The 20,973-nt window shown below is 41.1% G+C and overlaps 1 protein-coding gene across 12 annotated transcripts in view; it reads left to right on the forward strand.

Annotated features, from left to right (window-relative positions):
* The window catches only part of LDLRAD3 (low density lipoprotein receptor class A domain containing 3), a 127,964-nt gene that overhangs the window by 98,356 nt on the left and 8,635 nt on the right, over window positions 1-20,973 (forward strand). For 3 of the 12 annotated variants that reach the window (XM_054066570.1, XM_054066572.1, XM_054066576.1), the window contains 2 exons: window positions 2,415-2,760; window positions 4,412-9,189. In XM_054066570.1, the coding sequence (XP_053922545.1) occupies window positions 2,415-2,760; window positions 4,412-4,673 (608 nt within the window). In that variant the 3' untranslated portion in view covers window positions 4,674-9,189. Of the gene's footprint in view, window positions 1-2,414; window positions 2,761-3,424; window positions 9,190-20,132; window positions 20,686-20,973 lie in introns of those variants that run through there. The other 9 variants (XM_054066571.1, XM_054066573.1, XM_054066577.1 and 6 more) reach the window with 8 other exon arrangements.

Raw genomic sequence — 20,973 nt, forward strand, 5'->3', positions numbered from 1 at the left:
AACTGTGAAAAGCCAGGCTTGAGCAGCGTATCGCAAAAGATAAAATAATAGCCTGTCATCCCTGTGTCTGGCAGACCTAATGCAGTTTCTCTCAGATCTTTCTAAAACTTTGAGACAGTAAATTTGTTCACAGTCTTTAAGATAGCCCTCTGAGCACAAGCCATTAGGTTTCCTTTGTCAGTCTTTTCCTAAATTATTCACAAAGCTTTTTACACTCCAGAAAACTTTAATCTACAAATTCAGCGTTTCCCTGATAATAATTTTGAATAGGCATAAGTGGCTTTGATAAACTGTTTATATGCAGCGTGATTAGAAAACATAGATCTTAAGGGAGAAAGAGCACGAAAGAATAGCTACACCATGAACTGAATTTAAATTAGCTTACCAACTCGCTTTTTATTTTGTGTGAATTTGTGTTCAATAGCAGAGCAGATAGAACTTTTTAAACCTGCCTAATACCTGCTTCTTTTGGGAGAAGATGGCTGAATTACCGAGAAATTCAGTTCAGTGACTTCTGCGATGTGTAAACATTTGCTGAAAATCACTAGTGCAGAGCTAAAAAGTGGTGTCTTTTTCTTTCTAAAGCAGTCATGGATGTCTAGCTAAGATTTTTCAGGTGTTCCTTTCTAAATATTTAGAAAAATACCCAAAGCATCTTGATGCAGAACAATGGATGAATGACGAAGGCTCTTCTATTATGCTGGACATAGTTAGTAAATACTTCATTATTTTGTTGCTAGAGAAATTTGTAAGTGGCAATACGAATGATCAAAAAGCAGTTTTAATTGCTAGGCAAAAGAAAGGAAAATCATATGTTAAGATTTACTGTTCCTGCCTTCTGCAGTGGAAAATTAAGAATTTGGATGGATATAATTATGTGGATTTTGGAGATCTAATGGTTTGTTTGGTTTTTTTCTCAGCCTCTCATTTTTCCTGAGGTAGATGAATGTCTTGTATCAGAATAGTGTTTTTGACGCTATGAGGAGTTACAGCCTGAACAGAAATAAAATTCCTCCCAAAAAAGAAAACGGTGCTCAAAGGCTATATGACCTTGTGAACAGAGGGATGAGATGGAGTCAGGGGAAAACAGTTCTGTGATGGTAGCACTGGCCTCCAATGTGGCAGAGTTGCACCAGTGTGTTTATGCCATTTTGCTTCTCTGAACCTCTTTCCTCCTTTGCATTTTGTTGCCTTTTGTTGTGTTTTCTCATAAAATTTGCATGCATTTCAAGTTCTATTCAGATGTTGTCTAAGGTCATTATTGCATTACCTTTTTGTTTCTCTGGAAACAGAAACTAGGTGGGAATTACTTCTCCTGTATCATGACTCTAAACAAATCCAACTGTAACTTCTCTTATGAGACTTGGTAATTTTGCCAGTTCCTCAGTGTCTCCTGAAAATAAAACATATAGTATATGCTATCTGAAGTACTACTTCTGATCTAGTCTTCTTATCTCTTCTCATCACCCCTGTAATACTGCTGTTTAGGGTCATGCTTCCGCTCTGGCTCCCTGGCACTCAGTTACCATTCCCAACCATTCTATTCCCCAGTTCCATCTCAAATTGAAGCTCACTTGTGTGACCTTGCATGGCCTTAGCCCAGCTCATGTTTTTGTTTTCCTCATCTTATCTATCCTAACCTGTGTTTTTGTTTGGCTTGGGGATTTTGGTTTGGTTTGGTTTTACCATTCAGTCCTTTCACTGCACAGTTTGTTGTTAGATTTTCACATCTCTTACTGGTATCGCATCTGCCAGGCTGCCATTGCTGGTTTTGCCATTCCAACACCGTTTTAGTCTTAAGAATCTTTTTCTGCAGTAGGTCTGATCACAAACATCCAAATAACTGCCCTTCACTGAGCAGCTATCTGTAGTTTCTCCTGTACTTATTATTTGAACTGTTAGATCTGTGGAACACAGGTTGTAGTTGCTGCCTTTCTTTATAAATGTGTAAAATTTGACTGCACCACAAATTTATCATTAAAAGTAAAGATCAGGACTTTTGCATATCTGATTCTAGTGTGCTTTGCTGAGTATGACTGAAGTACTGTGCTTATGCCTCAGAACTGGGTGTCTCACGTCTGGAAACAAAAAGTAATGGCTGATGGTAGAGATGGGAGAGGTAATCTAATGATAGTGCACATGCTTCCTGCTATGCTGTGTATTTTCCTCTTTGTCAGTTTGTCTCTCTCTGGTAGTGTATCTGCTGGCAGTTATTGCACATGTAGATGGACTGAGTAATAAGTTAGCCAATCTGATTTACATGAACATGTCTTTAATAAGCTGATTTTCCACAGTCCAAAGGAAAAAAAGAAAACTTGCTTTTGACACAGTGCATTAGTGGAAAACATAGCATAGGTTAAGAGCAGTTTTATATTGAAACAAATGTCAAGCTTCCTTTTCCATTTATCTTGCAGAATCAGGCAGCGGCCAAGATTACGTGACCTCGGAAAGTCAGCTGCTTTACTACCCTAGTATTACCTACGCTATCATTGGTAGCTCTGTCATTTTCGTACTTGTGGTGGCCTTTCTTGCCTTAGTCCTGCATCACCAGCGGAAACGCAACAATCTCATGACCCTGCCAGTGCATCGACTGCAGCACCCTGTCCTGCTGTCTCGGCTGGTGGTCCTTGATCACCCGCACCACTGCAGTATCACCTACAATGTCAACAATGGGATCCAGTACATGTCCAACCAGGCCTACCACAGGCCAGTGGACCTGGACTCTCCGCCATCCTATTCAGAGGCTGTGCTTGACCAAAGGTATGTACAATAACTAATTCTGTGCTCACCAAATCTTCACACTATTGGTTGCAGCTCTGTTAATCTGTGCTCTTGCTCCTCATTTATCTCTAGTACTGCTTTTGACAGAAGTACAGCGTTGCATTTCTGTCGTATGCATAGGGCAATTTGGGCAAATTTGAGCTCCTCCTGCATATGATAAATTCATGGTACTTGAGTCCCTTTACTGTTACTGATACTAAAAGGACTAAAGACAAACTTAAATCAAGCTTTCTTAGCACTTGTTATTGGCAATAAAGATTTTGAGGATGGCAGGAAAACACAAGGAAATGTGTCACTTGCCTAGTAGTGATGTCCTATGACTTTGTGGGATCAAAACATGAAAACTGAATGTGGAGTTTTGCCAAAAAAACCCACTGGGTTGTAGGTCATGCTACTTTAAAAAAATTACCCTGCTCATCCGTGATCATTATATAAAGGTAATATGTCTTCATTTCTTGCATAAAGAAAGGGTATGGTCCCTCTGCTCTGCACTACTTTCCTTTTACTAACAGAATTAAAGAACAGGACTGAAATCAGAAGCGCTGCTCTCATTTTAGATAAGTGAAAGTGCTTTGAAGTTTTTGGAGTGGGTGTGGTTTGAGTTATGATGTTCTTATAGTTATGACATTGGTTTTACTTGTAGATCATTAACATTTGTTTTAACCTCTGTCTGTGAAGTCTTTCCAAACAAAACTAGACTGGCATCCTCTGTACATAAAAAGGTATGAACTTTAATGATCCAGATTGTTCACTGTCACCCTGTCAATATTTTTTAGTATGCGCTCTAGGATCTAAGAATGATAGTATAATCACATTTGTGTTCTCTGCTGCATTTGGCAGCAGTTCCCTTGTTGTAATGTTGACATTCATAATAATGATGTCTTTTCATTAGTAAGTACAACTAAATGAGCAGCTGTCCAGATTGTAATTACTTTTCACCTGGGACAATAAAAAAATCCCAGTAATTTCAGATCTGACGGGTCCCAGGACCTGTTATCAATCTGCTAAAAACTTCAGTCCCTTTAATTGTTTACTATCAGAACCAAAGAAAAAGTTTTCCTGGGTCCAGTATTCATTTTGTCTGTGCGTACTTAGCATTTGCTCTATGTGTGATATCATGACAGTAGAAGCAATTTGTCTTGTGGAGAATTCAGTTTCATAATGTATTTGTAGACTGTAAGCCATTAAACTGTCACTTAATGGAGGTTTCCTCAGAGCTTTCTCATGTTCACATCATTATCTATAGGTGTAAATCCACTACTTACCTTATTTCTTTTAAACTGCTTTCTCAGGTTGTGTAAATGTTACACAGGAAAAATTCTTACCTCTTGCAGCTGTGTTCAAGAGTACGCAGAGATTGTTGGAAGTGCATACCCGCAAAAATCAGTGCGTAGAGTGTTAAGCAGGATATAGTTAGCTATGTTGCATCATAGTCAGAAGCCTGGTGGTGGTGTGGATGTTTTGGAATGACATGAATAATGTAGGCAGATCTGTTTGGTAACTCCTGATAGGTGTCATCATGGAAAAGCTAAGAAATACTGGGGTTTGGTTTTTTTTATAATTGGAGAACTATGTGCTTTCTTCCATACCACTGTTTTCAGTAACTTTTACTATCTTGTGTACCTTACAGCAGACCACCTTGGTTTGACCTTCCTCCACCACCTTATTGTTCTGAATCTGAATCCTCTAATCAGCCAGATCTTCCTCCTTACCGATCTCGGACAGGAAGCTTGGTGAGCACAGACGCCCCCATGGTAGGAAGCCATCTGGGCACAGCCAGCAGTTGGCCAAGAGACATCCATGGCAGTGTGGAGGGCCACAGAACTCTTTTTGAGAGGACATCAGATCAAAGCTATTCTCTGGTCAACCATATTGCTGACAGAGAAGTGTAGCTGCTCCAGTATTTGGGATGGGCAGGAAGGCATTTGCTTTATGAAGTCTGTATGGGTTAATCTGCTGGAATTAGGTTTCAGGGGGAATATGCCTGAATGATGATTTGATTTGAATCTGCACTAAGTTAATATTTGAATTTAGCATTTTGGGCTAATCAAAGACAGAGCTGTGAGAGATAAACCTGAAGTCACATCAGCTCTCCACATTTCTGTGGGCAACTTATGGTTCAGACTAGTTGAAGGAACATGAGTGCTATGTCATAGATCTGATGTGATATGTTTCTTGGACTGTTTACTGTATATGATTGTATATATGTGCATATTTAATATATAGAGTTGTTACACACAGAAACTATGCCAGAAGGACTCTTGTCTTTTCAGACTGCCTCCCATCCTGACAACATGTTGAGCTGTTTCTTCTTACTGCCTGGTGCCAACTGCTGAAGCACATAAGAGGCAGTCTTACTGCCCAGTGCTAGCCCACTGGCAGTGCTCAAATTGCAGAAAATGTCCTACTTGACCCTTCTCTTCATGGCCTAGAATGTTCTCACTGTGAATGCGATTTTCAAAGTTTGAGCCTGTTGAGGATGCAGCAACTCTCTAACTGAACAAATGAGGGTATTTTTCCCAGATGCTTATATCTAGGCCGAATTTGCATGGGTTTTCTTAGGAACGCTGCAAAGGTTGACTTATCTGTCAGGCTTCAAGGCTGAGTATAGAGGCGCTGAAGCTTCTCAACAAATCAGCACAAGACTTCTTTTCAAGTGTGGAAAAACAACATTATTTGATGTGTTTATTCTAAAAAAAACCAAAAAAAGACTCCCAACCAAACAACAAAACAAAACCTAAAACAACCTAAACCCCCCCAAACTGTTTCAGCTACATCTTGAACACCAAAACCAGCTGGAGGCAAACACTCATTATGGAAAGCTTTAGCCTGAATTACTAGTTTCATATATTTGTAAAACAACTGAAAGCAGTTCATGAAGTGAAAGGTGTTGGGCTTGTTAGCCCTGACTGTGTGTATATGTACATGCATGGATTCACATTTAATACTATGTGTATGTATATAAGTAGTGTATTGCATAGGTTTAGTTCTACTGCACCAGTAGAGCTCTAAAACGTCAAAGTTTCACTAGTGAATTCTCGTTTTTACAGTTTGCCATTATTTGTGTTCAATTGGTTGACATTCTAGCTTCTACAGAAAAACAGAATTATTTGTGTCTGGTTTGTCCTAAATCTTGGAATGGTCTCCTGTGAAGTGTATTTCGGTGCACAGCGTTGAATCACCTGTGTGAAAGCATCTCAGAGGTAAAAGTATTCAGAGTGGCAAGAAGGAAGATAAACTGTGAATTTAAATGCCGCTGCAGTGCTGTGCTTGTGCTCAGTATACAGAAAACAATGCAGTCTTCCTTTTGTCCTGAGGGAAATTGGACTTCAAAACTTATTTGCATTTGTCTTAATGGACACATCGCACACACCTTCTTCTGTGTAATGAACAGTGCCATTAAACAGACTTTGCTGTTTAATGGAAATGAAGGAAGATGCCTGCCCACATATTCTGCTTTCTTACTTCTCATCCTTCTAAGGCAACTTCTTTTCCCCAAAGGTTATATGTTGGTATTTTTTTCATTTCCAGCTCTGGCGTCTGCTGCTATGGTATGTAAAAGGCAGAGGCCAGATGGATTTACAAGCAGAGATCATTCCAGAACTGAGAGGACACCATGGAGAGCACTGGAGAAATATAATGCTTGTGGGCTTGGCTGACTTTGTAAGCAGATTAATTCATTACAGGCTTAGGCAGCCTGTCTAGAAGAGCATTGTTGAAGATGCTCCTAGATCCTTGTAAAGCCATGTATGTGACTGATTGAAATTTTGTTCTTGCTGGGAGCTCAAGCAATGTAGTTATGCTATCCTTCACAAAGCAGGACTTGCCTAATTAATGTCTCTATCTGACTTGATAGGCAGCCTCTTGTCACATACCAGATAGTTATTCTTCATCTTGCAAGTAGTTTAAACTCTGATACATAGCTGAGGTAATACTAAAAGTGGGTGCGGGGGTGTCTCCTGTGAGTGCTGGGCCCTGCTGTCTCTCATGCCTTTTGTTAAGGTTTGCTCAGCCTCTGTAAGAGAGCTATGTAATGCTATATTAGAATTAGCCCTAATGTTTTTCTGTTACAGTTTTTAAAACATTATATTGGACTTTAAAATATACTATTGAAGAGTTTGCAGTAGTTTTGTTAGATTTAGACTTCTTTTTAATTTCAAAGTTACCTAAAGCTGTATTAGTGAAAATAAATAATTGTGTCTCATGTAACTTACATTGTACATATATCTGACACAAGCTTTTCATGGGGAACTGCATTTCACTTATATTGTAAGACACTAGGTTTTGTACAACCCAAATATTATTTGCCTATGGCATCTGAAAAGCATTGTCTTGCATTGCGAAGAAGTAGCAAAAAAGTGGGCATAGCCCGATTCTTCTGCCTTTTGTCAGTCACAGTCGTATATGTACATACACATATATTAAAACAAAGATACTTTCAGGTTGTATATATTCTTGGAACTTTTGCATTAAGATAATCCATTGGACTTTATGAAAAAGAGGGAAAAAACAAGATGTTCTACATGGTGTGACATTTTCTCTTGCAGCTAAGGATGTATTTATCTTTGTGTAAGAATCTTTTAGTTTTTGAGAACACAGGTCACAAAAGGAGATTGTGCCTTTCTGATTGAACGTTGATTTGGGAGTCTGTTAGCTACGTTTCAGGGTGTTGTTACATACCATTGTCTAGAGATCCAAAAAAGAAAGAAGCCTTGTCTTCCTCTTTGTTGTTACATATGGGTACCACTGAACTTTGAGGAGTAGCAAAGTTCAGTGTCTTGTTCGAAAAAGGCATGCTAAAACTTTAAGGAACGGTTTCATCCTACTCTACTTTTCTGGTTTGTAGAACAGATTTGCTAGCTGATTTCTTTGGAAATTGCTGTAGTGTCACACAAAATTGCTTATAACGTGTCACTTCTAGTAGTGTTAATGTAGCATACTGGATTATTCAGTGGAATCTTTGGAAAAGTATGGTAGCAGCAACCGCACTGATGAAATTGAATATTTCATTGAAAATCCTGCAGCTTGTAAGGCTGAAATTAAATGTTCATGAAATACCCTTTGGTAGGATTTCTTTTCAGTAGCCAGTAAAATTGGAATTAATCATTCTGTTGTTCGCAAGTACTTTTAACTTTTTAGTTTAAGGTTAATCCTCTGGAAGCTTTTTTTATCCTTCAATGTTTAAACAATTTTATGTTATTTCAAAGACCTATTCTTACAAAAGTAATGCCAGTTAGTTTCCTTCCAGAGCCAGATTCTCTTTCCACATCTGTATCGAAATGGTGACCACTGTAATGAGTAGTTCTCCTCAGTGCAGGTATTAATATATTTGATTCCAGCAAAACAATTTGAAGAAATGACTACCTGAGGTTGAATGATGGCATGTGGATTAGTCTGTATGAAAATAAGATTTCAGTTAGTTAAAAGTAAACAAATAAATTTCAGGAGATTTTAGTCTGTAAGCTCACCTGAAGTCAGTGCTGTATATTTAACATTAGACATTAGTGAGTCTGTTTGATAATAATATGAAGTTCCTTCTAAGGCAAATTACACTTTACCTCTCTGGTATTGTGCTAACGGAAAATTGGCAGTAATATTTTTTAAAAAGAGGCTGTGAATAATTTTTTCAGCTCTTTAGTGACATACAAGATAACACTGACTACATTGGGAGTTTTAAATAACTATTTGTTCCTCTTCTTCAAATCAGTTCTATTTACGCTGCTTCACTTTGATACAGCTAATAGGGTCCTTTAGAAGATTGTTGGAGGAAAGAGGTGATGACTCTCATTTTAATTAATGCTGCAGCTTGTTAATCTTGTGTGATTTACTTTTTAGACATCTTAAGAAAGAAAAAATAGTTTTAGCAAATAAAAAGAAACACTAGCAATGAAAAGGATAGGGGGACACTGATTCAAAATTTAATTTCTAACAAATATTTTATGTTGTATAAATGAAAGAAGAATTTAATGCTGTATTTTGAATGTGGTGATTAGATGGTAAGTACTGTTCTTAGCTCATGCTTACTGGAAGCTACTTTGCATATGATGCCTGGAACTAAAATGGCAAGACAAGTGCTCTTCTTGCAGTTCATACTAGATCTGAAATAATTTTTTTAACACAAGACTGTATTGCACCTGTGGACTGAAATATATGACTGCAGAAAGAATTTCAATACTGTACTGGATTCTACTTGAATATATTCCAGTACAGGACTGTGGCCTTCACTTTTCCATTTTCTCTGATTTAAGGGGTTTTTGTCAACTTGAAATTGAGATGTTTCCTAAGAGCTTTAAAGGAGGTTGTATGTTGAAACCCGACCGTGTCTTAAACTTTTGTAAACTGGAAATCTTCAGAAATGTATACTCTATTCCTGAATAAAGTCGGTGTTTTAATATTGTTGACAAATGAGCATGTCTCCGTCTCATGACGTCTCAGTCGTTTCAGTTTTATAGCCTCCTACATGAGGCTTCTTCCAAGTTCTTTTGCATTCACTATGTTGAGTTTTGTTAAATCTTTGTGGGTTTTAAGCATATTTTAAAAAGGAGGTGATATGGGAAACCCACCTATCCATGTGTGTATAAAAATATACTGATACATATGTCTCTATATACAAATGAAAATAGTTTAATAATTTCTTGTCCCCATTTTGCCATTTTGTTTGTACTGTCAAAGATGAGGCATCTGAAGCAGTTGCATTTATAGCAAAGCCCTGTAGGCTTCAATAGAGATTGGTGCTCTGTGCTTGTTGCTGCATGCAGATTTGTTAGCAGAGTTAAGGGGCCTGTTTATCTCTATGGCCATGATCCACATGCTGGATGCTTGAGCCAGATTCAAGTTGAAATGCTCTGTGGAGGCTGGCTGGCTGAAGTCCCCTCATGCAGGCACCACCACTATCATGGGAACCATCCAGCCCCTCTTGATGACTTATTCATAGTCACCCTTCTTGTCAAAGTACTTAGACAGTTCTCTCACTTGAAGGACTAGCATTAAGTACCCCTTATGTCATGAAGTTATTTTCACAGTCTGAGAAGAGCAAATGTTGTGTCTAAATATTTTGAAATATGTAAGTATGTAGAGGTTGGTAAATTACACTTCCACAATTTATCTCCATTTGCTGCCTTCACAAAGACCATGTTAGTTTTTTCGTCATCCTGGTTAATTGAGTCATATACCCTCACTGAAATTCTCAGAGGGTAATCTTTGTTCGATGCTGGCAAACTGCCCTAAAATAGATAGCTATGGATCCAGAATTCACACCAGTGGCACATGGGAGATAAGCTGTTGAAGCTGCCACAATGGGTTTTCTGCAGGGGAGGGAACTCTAGGGTATTGGAGCTGGCTCCTTCAGACATGTCTTGGCAAGAACTGTGTTTGAGAAAGGTTGATTCTGAAGACAGCTGCTTATGAAAATACATAACATACTGTCCAGCTAAGCTCTCTGATTAATTATTTTGATACTCGCTGCTTCGATTTGTTTGAATATCTTAAATTTTACACCTTAAAAATGAAATATGCAGTTTATATCATTGGGTTTTGAGTATGGCATCTTTTCTTGGTGATTTGCAGGCAAACTCCTAATAATTGAGCATCGGTTATCTATCGGTGGGAGAACTAAGCAGCTGTTCACTGATGTGAACCTGATGTGCTGTTATTAATCGAAGTAAAGGCATCTTCATGTGGAAATCTATAGCTGTGCTGTACAAAGCAAAGTTGAAGGTATTCTATTGCATAAAACACTTTGGAAAAGTACTGCATGATCTTTCTAGGGAATTAACTTTTCTGTTTATCTACCAAGCATGCTGTGAATGGATAAACTGAAATGCGTTTCCCAAAATCCTGATTGGCTGCTAAATTTGAGCAGTTGTGGTCTGTTACAACCCCCTAATTTTTCCCTTATTTGAGTCACAATGGTGTTCCAAATATAGATTAAAAAAGGTAGAGCAGTTTGTGGCTGATACATCCCTTAGAATTTCTGTGGAATAGACATCTTATCCACCCATCTTTCACACACCTCCAGGGATGATGACTCAACCATCCATGGAGTTAACTCCATTTAAATAACTCTTTGGGCCTGGCCATCCAACCAGTTTTCCACCCAGGAGAGGGCGCACCTGTCCATGCCAGAGGCAGCCATTTTCCCAAGCAGAATGCTACAAGAAAATGTCAAAGGCTTTACTGAAGTCTAAGAAGACTACATTCACAGCCTTTCCCTCATCCAGTAAGTGGGTCACCTTGTCATAGAAAGTGATCAGGTTATCTTGTCAGGACCAGGCCTTCCCTTCATTTCTCCCCTCTTTGCTTTTGGACCTGTTGCAGTCCATTCAGTAAAGATGAATTGTGTTGCTTCTCTTTAAGAGGATGCTTGAATCCCATAACGTGGATTAAGGGCTTTCAGACAGACTTACTTTTGGGCCTGCTGTGCAGGCTCAGCTACTTTCCTCAGTTACTGAAGGAGAGCTGAAGGAGAGCTGAAGGCCAAAGCCTTGAGCATATCTAGCAATCGAAGATCTCCCCTCGTGTGCACCTGGCCTTAGTGACCTGAAAAATAAAAACCCTAGGAATTCCTTAAAAGCTCTCTTGACTTCTGAAGTAGGACAGCCACCTACCACTCAGAAGTGCACTGAGCACAGCTCAGCAGGACAAAAGATGAACCGCTGGCTGCAGGTGATCGCAGAAGCTCAGATCAGACTTTGCTTCCACTGAAATAAGTGCCTATTTTTTCAAAAGAGCATGAAAGCCTTAGGTGCCTGTGCAGGCAAGTTCTGTGTCACTGAGAAGCAATGGATGACCCCTGAAGCCACTGGTGCTACCCAGTACACCACGCAGTAGTATTGACCTCTGCATGGGGGTTATAAGCCTCATTATCCAGCAGCTTAAAGGAGGCCCACTCTGGCACAGCTGTATTGATTTCAGCTTTCACACCAGCACGTGCATTTCAGCATCTCCATGCACATGGCTTACACACGCCCCAGGAAAAAAAACAGGGGAATTTCTGCCTTGATGCAATTAGCAGATTGCAACGCTAACAGCTCTCCAGTTCTCTGTCTTCCTCTTCCTCCCCAGATAGGCCTTCATCCTCCTGGGATTTCGTATTCAATCCTCTATCTCGGTGTCACATCACACTTTTCTCTTGTAGTCTGAAGCACTTGCTCAAAGCCCACCTTACAGTGTACAGTAAGTGCTTCTCTACGCTGCACCTAGCCTATGCTGGAAACAGATATCTGCTTAGTTTATCAGGTTAATACAAAAAGTGCTATCACCATAGTGGCAGTCTCTTAATAATGATTATTATTTGTAACTGGGGCGTGATGAACAAATTGAAGGATTACTGTCACTGTGTGACTGAAGCTGTCAGCGGGGATTTGGGGAAGCACACATCACACCTGCACGTTCTTCTATCCTTCCACTTTCCTTTAAGGAGAACATCTTTTGGACAGTATTAAAGTAATTTGCCTCATTAACTTTTTAGGCTTTTTATTTGTCTTTTGCAGGTCACTGCTTTTTTGTCTTCCTCCAGTCATCATCACCACAGGAAATCAGCTCCCGACGTCTTACTAATTCTTTACTATCAGCCTTTAATGGCCTTGGATCTCACAAGACATTTTATTCATCTGGTGACCGCTAGGCTGCAAAAGCGCCAGGGTGCTCTCCCCCTCACACCCTCTTCCACAAAGGAGAGATAAGAGCACAGCTATTTTAAAAGCAGGAGGTGAGATGAAAGCACCCACTTCAGATCAGCCAGTGCTGCCATTCTGTAATTAACTTCACCTAAATTTTCAAAGGAAGAAAATAAAAAACCCATCCAAAAAGCATTTCAAACTATTCTCTCCCCCGCAGTAGTCATCTCATTCTTGATATTAATATCAAGAAAAGAGTGGGAATTTTTTTCTGTTTTATTTTCTTTTAAATAATATTACAAGCTAGCCTTCAAAGCACTATCTTGAGCTCATTTTTCAAATGCCAGCATAAAAGGCAGCCAGGTCACTCTTTTCCACCTGTAGATCCCTGTACCACTTTGGGCTACCTATATGTTCACGTTCAAAAGGGCGTTTCTCCCTCCCACTCCCTTCTCTTCCCTCCCCTTCCACTTCTTTCCCTTCCCTATTGCATAAAGCAGAAAAACATTGGTGCTTGCCATCTGACAAACTGTTCCTACAGCCCTTGTAGGAACCTATGCCCCTGCCCTCCAGACACTGCATCTTTAAGCCAGTATTATTTAGAGGAAGGCATTTCCAATACACCCTAGCTCCTTCCTGGGAGACATTCACAGTCTCTGTATTTGTTAACCTGTGCAAACCTACAGAAATACCTACTCTAGGTTATGTCCAAGCCTAGAAACTTATTTTGGAGTAGAATCTTCCTCCACAGAAAGAGCTATACAGAATAACTGTTCCAATAAGTCTGCAAATATAAATAAGGCAAATAAGTACTTAGACGTTAGAAGAAAATACGAAATTCAAATATTTTTTTCAATTTTTCAATCATTGCCTGAATTTCTGCAAAAAGGACAAGAACTTGAAACAGTTTCATGCATGTCTGGATCTCTCTTCTTTTTTTTTTTTTTTTTTAAATCTTCAAAAACCAGACTTCTCTCTGCCTCAGGTGTGCCCACTCAAACAGTGTAAATCTTCCTTCCTGATAAAAAGGAAGAGAGAATAATTCATTAATTGAGAAATATGACTTCAACAAAGTAGCAAGAGGATTTTTTTATCTAGTTTCTTTAAGGAAGGTGACAACTGCTTTAGAATGATTTTCATATATTTCAGGCATCAGATACTAGACAAACCAACTCATGCTACCAAAACTGTAACATCTATTGCTTTCAACTGTAAGTGCTGCATCTGCACCACCTCCACGTGGGCTTGAGGCACAGGAATTTCTAACCCTGACCTGCAGCCAGCTCCTAAAGACTGGCTTTGTTGAAGAAGATCTGTTGCACCTCTCAGATGCATGGGGCTGTATTTTTTTCCTATGGCAGCTCAGGTATGATTTTATCATATATTATCCATGTCTAAACCACCATATATAACACAACACCTTGAAAGTGGGTATTTAAGTCAGTTCCGTTGTTTCTGAAGCAAAGCACTCTCCAAATCTGCTTTGGTTAATTCATTGGTTCTGCTTAGTACCCTGCTCTGCATACTGCCAAGGCAGAACAATAACTACAGCAACAGATGCATGGAGATCTTTTGCTCTTAACTTTGCATCATATTTGAGTAAACAGAAAACAGGAAAACTGCAGTCAAACATCAACCGTGTTGCCTTAGTCTGCAAACGTACTTGTTGTGCAGTATTTAAATATTTCTTATTCAGGTAACAGCTGGAGCACTTAAACCTCCAAAGGGGTTGTATCTGTATTAAACAGCCAACATTACTGTCCTCTCCTTATCCCACGTCTGCAAGTTACTGCTACTTTGGATGCAGTATTGGGTGAAGAGTATTTTCTAAGATAACTCTGTCACCAGCAAATGAGAAGGGAACTCTACTCTGTCAAATAAAACATCATAATTCTTCATTGCTGTGCTGCATCATGACTGACATTTGCCAAGGAAATAGGAAGTGTTCCAAACAGCTGCAATACATCATTCATTCGCTCTTTCAAATTCATGATACCAGGGCACTCTTTCAGAAGTGAGCTGGTTTGGGTCAAGCTGAGCTATTACTCCTATTTTTCTTACGCAGATGAAGGCTCTTGTACATTTGTGCAAGTACAAATGATGATGGTTTAAATTTGAAGGAGTTACAGGCTGTGGTACCAAGTAGCAAGTTATGATTTTTTTTACCTCAGATTAACTGATATTAATAAAGTTTTGATGAGAGCTACAAGAACACCTTACCTATATAGTGGCTGTTGGGAAGTACAAGGTCCAACACAAAACCCTCAAGATTGTGCCTGTAACTCTTATTATTTAACAAATTAAGAAAATCAATTATGATCGTCTTCAAAATGTTTCCTTCTGAGTTGACACAGAGCTGCATATGATGCTGCCAACGTTCAAAGTAATTCTTCAGATCACTTTCTGAAAGGCTGTTGAGGATGCTTTCACATCTCCTACACACAAAAAAATAGGTTCCTTTGAGCGCCAACTTGATCCTTGAGATCTCTTCACTAGCTTCAGTCAATAATTGATAAGTTCCCATCACGGATTACTGCAGTTTCACAAGAAACAATGTTAATTCACTGTTCACTCTTGCATACCAACATTTTCCTACTGAGAGTAAGAAAAAGAAGAGTGATTATCTTGGGAGATTCCCTTCTGAAGGGAACAGAGGACCCTATCTGCAGACCGGACCCACTGCACAAAGAGGTCTGCTGCCTGCCTGGGGCCTCAGTGAAAGACATCAGTACGTATCTGGCTTTGATGGGTTAGATAATCCAAGTACGAGTCATTTGGGAATCAACACTATTCCCTTTATGAGAGAGGAGGGATTATCAGCCCAGCTGAAGTGCATTTACACCAACACACACAGCATGGGCAATAAGCAGGAGGAACTGGAATCTATTGTAGGGCAAGGAGACTACAATGTAGTTGCCATCACGGTACCGTGGTGGGACAATTCATATAACTGGAGTGCTGCTGTGATGGGATATAAACTCTTCAGGTGGCATGGGAAAGGTAGGAGAGGTGGTGGGGTAGCCCTCTATATTAGAGAGTGCTTTGATACCCTCGAGCTTAATTTTGGTGATGACAGGATTTTGCCTGTGGGCAAAAATCAGGGGAGCCCACAAGAAGGCAGATATTGTGAGGGGAGTCTGCTATAGACCACCCAACCAAGAAGAAGAAGCTGATGAGCTCTTCTATAAACAACTGGGAGAAGTCTCAAGTGCGATAGTTCTTGTCCTTGTAGGAGACTTCAGTCTTCCGGATGTCTGCTGGAAGTACAATACAGCAGAGAGGAAGCAGTCTAGGACGTTCCTGGATTGTGTGGATGACAACTTCCTCACACAACCGGTGAAAGAGCCAACAAGGGAAGGCGCCCTGCTGGACCTACTGTTTGTGAACTGAGAAGGCCTTGTCGGGGATGTGAGGGTTGGAGGACGCCTAGGGCAAAGAGATCATCAGATGAAAGAATTCTCAGTTCTAGGTGAGGTGAGGAGGGAGGTTAGCAAAATAGCCACATTAAACTTCCAGAAGGCAGACTTTGGACTGATCAGAAGGCTGGTTGATAAAGTCCCATGGGAAACGGTCTTTAAGGGCAAGGGAGCCCAAGAGGGCTGGGTGCTCTTCAAGAAGGAAATCCTAGTAGCTCAGGAGCAAGCCGTCTCCATGTTCCAGAAAATGAGACATTGGGGAAAAAAAACCAGCTTGGTTGAGCAGGGAGATATGCTCAACCAAAAAGAAGAGGAATGTCTATGAACTTTGGAAGGGACAGGCTCTTGGGTAGACTACAGGGAGGAAGTAAGATCATGCAGAGGCAAAATCAGGAGAGCTAAAGCCCAACTAGAGCTCCGATTGGCCAAGTTGGTTAAAGATAACAAAACATCTTTCTATAAATACGTTAACTATAAAAGGACGACCAGGGAGAATATTCAGTCCTTGTTGGATGCAAAGGGAAAAACTGTGACAAAGGATGAGGATGCCTTCTTTGCCTCAGTCTTTAGTAGTAAGGAAAGTTTGTCCCTGTGTGTACATACCCAGGAGTTAGAGCAGAACAAAGTTCCCATGTTCCGAGAAGAGGTGGTTAGGGACTTACTTGCCCAATTAGACACTCACAAGTCTATGGGGCTGGATGGGATCCATCCAAGAGTATTGAGGGAGCTGGTGGACATGCTTACCAAACCAAGTGGTCCTGGCTGACTGGGGAAGTTCCACTTGACTGGATGCTGGCTGATGTTGTACCCATCTACAAGAAGGGTTGCAGTGAGGATCCAGGGAACTACAGGCCTGTCAGTCTGACCTCAGTGCTGGGGAAAGTCATGGAACAGGTGATCTTGAGTGCTATCATGAAGCACATGCAAGAGAACTGGGTGATCAGGCCCAGTCAACAAGGGTTCATGAAAGGCAGGTCTTGCCAAAATAACCTGATTGCCTTCTATGACAAAGTGACTCGACTACTGGATGAGGGAAAGGCTGTGGATGTAGTCTTCTTGGACTTCAGTAAAGCCTTTGACATTCTCATAGCATTCTGCTTAGGAAACTGGCTGCCTCTGGCCTGGACAGGCGTACGCTCTCCTGGGTGGAAAACTAGTTGGATGGTTGGGCCCAGAGAGTGGTGTTAAATGGAGTTAACTGCATCTGGAGGCTGGTCACAAGTGGTGTCCCCCAGGGCTCAGTGCAGTTCAATGTCTTTATCAATGACCTGGATGAAGGCATTGAATGCACCCTTAGGAAGTTTGCAGATGACACTAAGCTGGGAGGAAGTGTCAATCTGCTTGAGGGTAGGGAGGCTCTGCAAAGGGATCTGTACAGGCTGGACCACTGGGCTGAGACCAATGGCATGAGGTTTAACAAGGCCAGATGCTGGGTCCTGCACTTGGGGCACAACAACCCTATGCAGTGCTACAGACTGGGGGAAGAGTGTCTATAAAGCTGCCTGGATTAGAAGGACCTGGGGGTGTTGATTGACAGATGTATGAACATGAGCCGGCAGTGTGTCCAGGTGACCAAGAAGGCCAATGGCATTTTGGCTTGTATCAGAAACGGTGTGGCCAGCAGGTTCAGGGAGGTTATTCTGTCCCTGTACTCAGCACTGGTGAGACAGCACCTCAAATACTGTGTTCAGTTCTGGGCCCCTCGCTACAAGAAGGATGTTGAGGCTCTGGAGCGTGTCCAAAGAAGATCCACAAAGCTGGTGAAGGGACTGGAGAACAAGTCTTACGAGGAGCGGCTGAGGAAACTGGGGTTGTTTAGCGTTGAGAAGAGGAGGCTGAGGGGAGACCTTCTTGCTCTCTACAACTACCTGAAAGGAGGTTATGGAGAGAAGGGTGCTGGCATCTTCTCCCAAGTGACACGTGATAGGACAAGGGGAAATGGTTTCAAGCTGTGCCAAGGGATGTTCAGATTGGGTATCAGGAAAAAAAAATTTCTACAGAAAGGGTTATCAGGCACTGGCAGAGGCTGCCCAAGGAGGTGGTTGAGTCACCATCCCTGGAGGTATTTAAAAGACAGGTAGTCGAGGTGGTCCTGTCTCCAGCCTGAATTGCTCTGCAAGCACCTACCTGTCTGACTTTCCACAAGCCACAATATGGGGACATACCACTTGTTCACTGATGCTATCCCAGTGCTGCTTTAACTGTGGAGTCTTCTCCACACATTAGTACTTAAGTTGCTATCTTGTCCTTTCCAAACTTCCTCTTTGTGGCTTTCACCTTGTGGTGTGAAAAAAACACAGAGTGCCCTTTCTAAAGAAATTTATCATAGCTTTGAGCAGTTCCTAGCCTGGTGACATGCAGGCAACAATTTGTGTATGAGAAAAGTAATGCAGACATGGTGAGGAGTTAGCCCTCAACCCTTGAGAAGTGTTGTAACAAACTGGTGATGAAGGAAGGATGGCAAAAAAATCAAAGGTCCTTTACATCAAAGGCAGTGAGAGAAGCTGCAATTAACATCATCAGATGTGAGATATTCAGCAGAGGAGAGGATCCACACCAGAAATTGCACCACTTTCCTCTTGCCCATACCCTATCAACCTTGCCTGGGAATTTGATAGGTGAGAAAAGTCAAAGAGCATCTTAGGGATTCTGAAATCAAAGGGCTTTGAAAACTTGAACTGAGAATGGAGCACAGTTTTCCCGTGTGCTTGGAATTTATTGTTGCTAATGAAGAAGTAGCCTCTGGTCTGAGTGAACCTGCTGGACCAGAGGGATCACTTGACTTTTGCATCATGTTGAGAAGAGGATCAAGTTAACTATTTCACTGTCAAGAATGTACAAATGAGCAATTCAGAGTGAGATGCCACAAGAAGGAAAATGCTGGCCCCTTTCAGACTGACAGAACGTGCTAATCAGCAGGTCCTAATAGCCCACCTGACTGGTAGAAGCTCCTGCAGGCAGAGCTGAAAATTGCAGTACTGATCCTTCGTGCTGATCATTTCCTAAGCGTATGTGTTTATTCTGCTATGTTGCTTGTAGTCAGTCTTTTTCTGTGGAGCTGTGAATCTAAGATCTGCACCTTTGCTCAATAAAGTATAATTTACCTACAACACTGGAAGTGGTTGTGTGGAACACTTATTTACAATGTCCTCTTAAGGTCAGATGTTGTCCCTGTCAGCAGAATTTGTGTGAAGGGAACAGACCTCCCTTCTCCAGCCTCTGAGACGGAGTTCCTAAGCAACAAAGACTGCAGTCCATTTAGGTGGTGGAGCAGATGAGAAAATAGGCTGATGAGATCAAGATGAATGGTAGAATTAATTTGAGGCCTTTTGCAAGCCATGAGAATTTACCTTGAAGTTGGTAGCCTTCATTATTTAAGTGCCAAACACCAACCTCTCCATGCCACATTCCCAATAACTTTTCTATGTTCCTTACCCTTTCCCACCCACTGCCCTAAATGCTGTCCTATTGTTGGTACCATCCAGAGGGACCTCAACAGGCTTGAGGGGAGGGCTTGTGCGAACATTTTGAAGTTCAGCAAGGCCAAGCGCAAGGTCCTGCACCTGGAAGGGTGCTTCCCAAGTACAAATACAGACTGGGTGGAGAATGGACTTAAGAGTAGCCCTGAAGAGAAGGACTTGGGGATGCTGGTGGATGAGCCAGGAACATGAACCAGGAATGTATGCTTGGAGCCCAGAAAGCCAACTGTATCCTGGTCTGCATCAAAAGAAGTGTGACCGATGGTCAATGGAGGAGATTCTGCCTCTCTACTCTGCTCTTGTGAGACCTCACCTGGATTACTGCATTCAGTTCTAGTGTCCTCAGCATAGGAAATTCAGACAAAGAAAAGGGGGTTCTTCTGAAACAAATAGATAAGCTTCTTTTACATTGTGGCCTCCCTTCTCAGTTTCCTTCTGACACCTTTCATATGAATGAAGCAGAAGGACAAACATTTAAAGTGGGTCAGGGAGAGGTGAAGACTTGCCCTCAGCTATAAACTCCAGAAGAATGCGATTCCTTTTGAAGATTATTGAAATAATGATATAGGTCTTAAAACAGGATTCAGCTCCTAAACTATTTTCAAAGCCATGTGGTACTGTTCTCCTGAGGAATGGGAAAGCAGGATAGATTTTGCTGTTTTCTTTGTAGGCAGCAGAAATTCATTTCAGCCTTCACTGTCATAGGAAATACACTACCCTGGCATTGACATATTTTTCTTGACAATATGCTCAGTACACTTGCAAGTTCCTTTGCTTACACATTTCAAGAGGCTTAATATCAAGTAGATCTGTTAATTATTCTCTCTTCCCCCAAACAGGTATAACCTAGCTTTCTACCTGCTAGGTAGAAGACAGAGATGGAGTAAGATGCTTGAGAGTCACGGCAGAGACAAGCATGCAGCTTGGAAGTCTGCGTTTCCAGGTCTCACTATCAGCTCCACACAGGCTACCTGCTTGGTTTTTACTGAAGCCCCAGAGGTGACATCAGGGCCTCCAGTTCTGCTGTAAAGGCCCAACTCAGTCCCACTCCCCAGGTTTGGACATGGACAATGAGCCTGGAGAGATGTAGCTGCTCTCCTGGGCCTTCTTTGTTTCTGCATCCAAGAAGCTGTGAGAGGTTTGACTTCTTATAGGGCATGCAGATGTACATGTAAAACCAGGCTGTGGTCCAGAGTTAAACCAGTGCCCACCGTTAGAACAGCCCTATGCTAGATAATACTCCTTTCCCAGAACCTGCTAATGTGAATAAGATACCTGTACTTCCAAAAAGATACCATTAGTGACTAAGATATTTATTTTGTATGCCATGATCATCCCCAAAGCTTCTTCTGCCTCTCTAGAGAATTAGCAATAAATTGAATTTTATCACTTGAAATTCAAGTTCATTTTCAGTTACTATCAGACTTCGTAGTTCTCTTCAGTACTTCAACAGAGGCAGTCAGACAGTCTGTGTATATATATATATTTTTTTTTTTTTTTGTTTTGGTACCTTTCATTTATTGTCATTGAACTCTTGAAATAGGATGGTGTTCTTTCAGTGCCAGAGTGCAGTCTGCTCTGGAGTGAGGGATGACAATATGTATGATACATAATGATTTAAGAAAAAGGAAATATAGAGAAAGAAGACATTGTTAGCCAAAAATGCCAGCATCAGCACCC

The sequence above is a fragment of the Cuculus canorus genome, chromosome 5 (genome assembly GCF_017976375.1).
Source record: "Cuculus canorus isolate bCucCan1 chromosome 5, bCucCan1.pri, whole genome shotgun sequence".
NCBI lineage: Eukaryota > Metazoa > Chordata > Aves > Cuculiformes > Cuculidae > Cuculus > Cuculus canorus.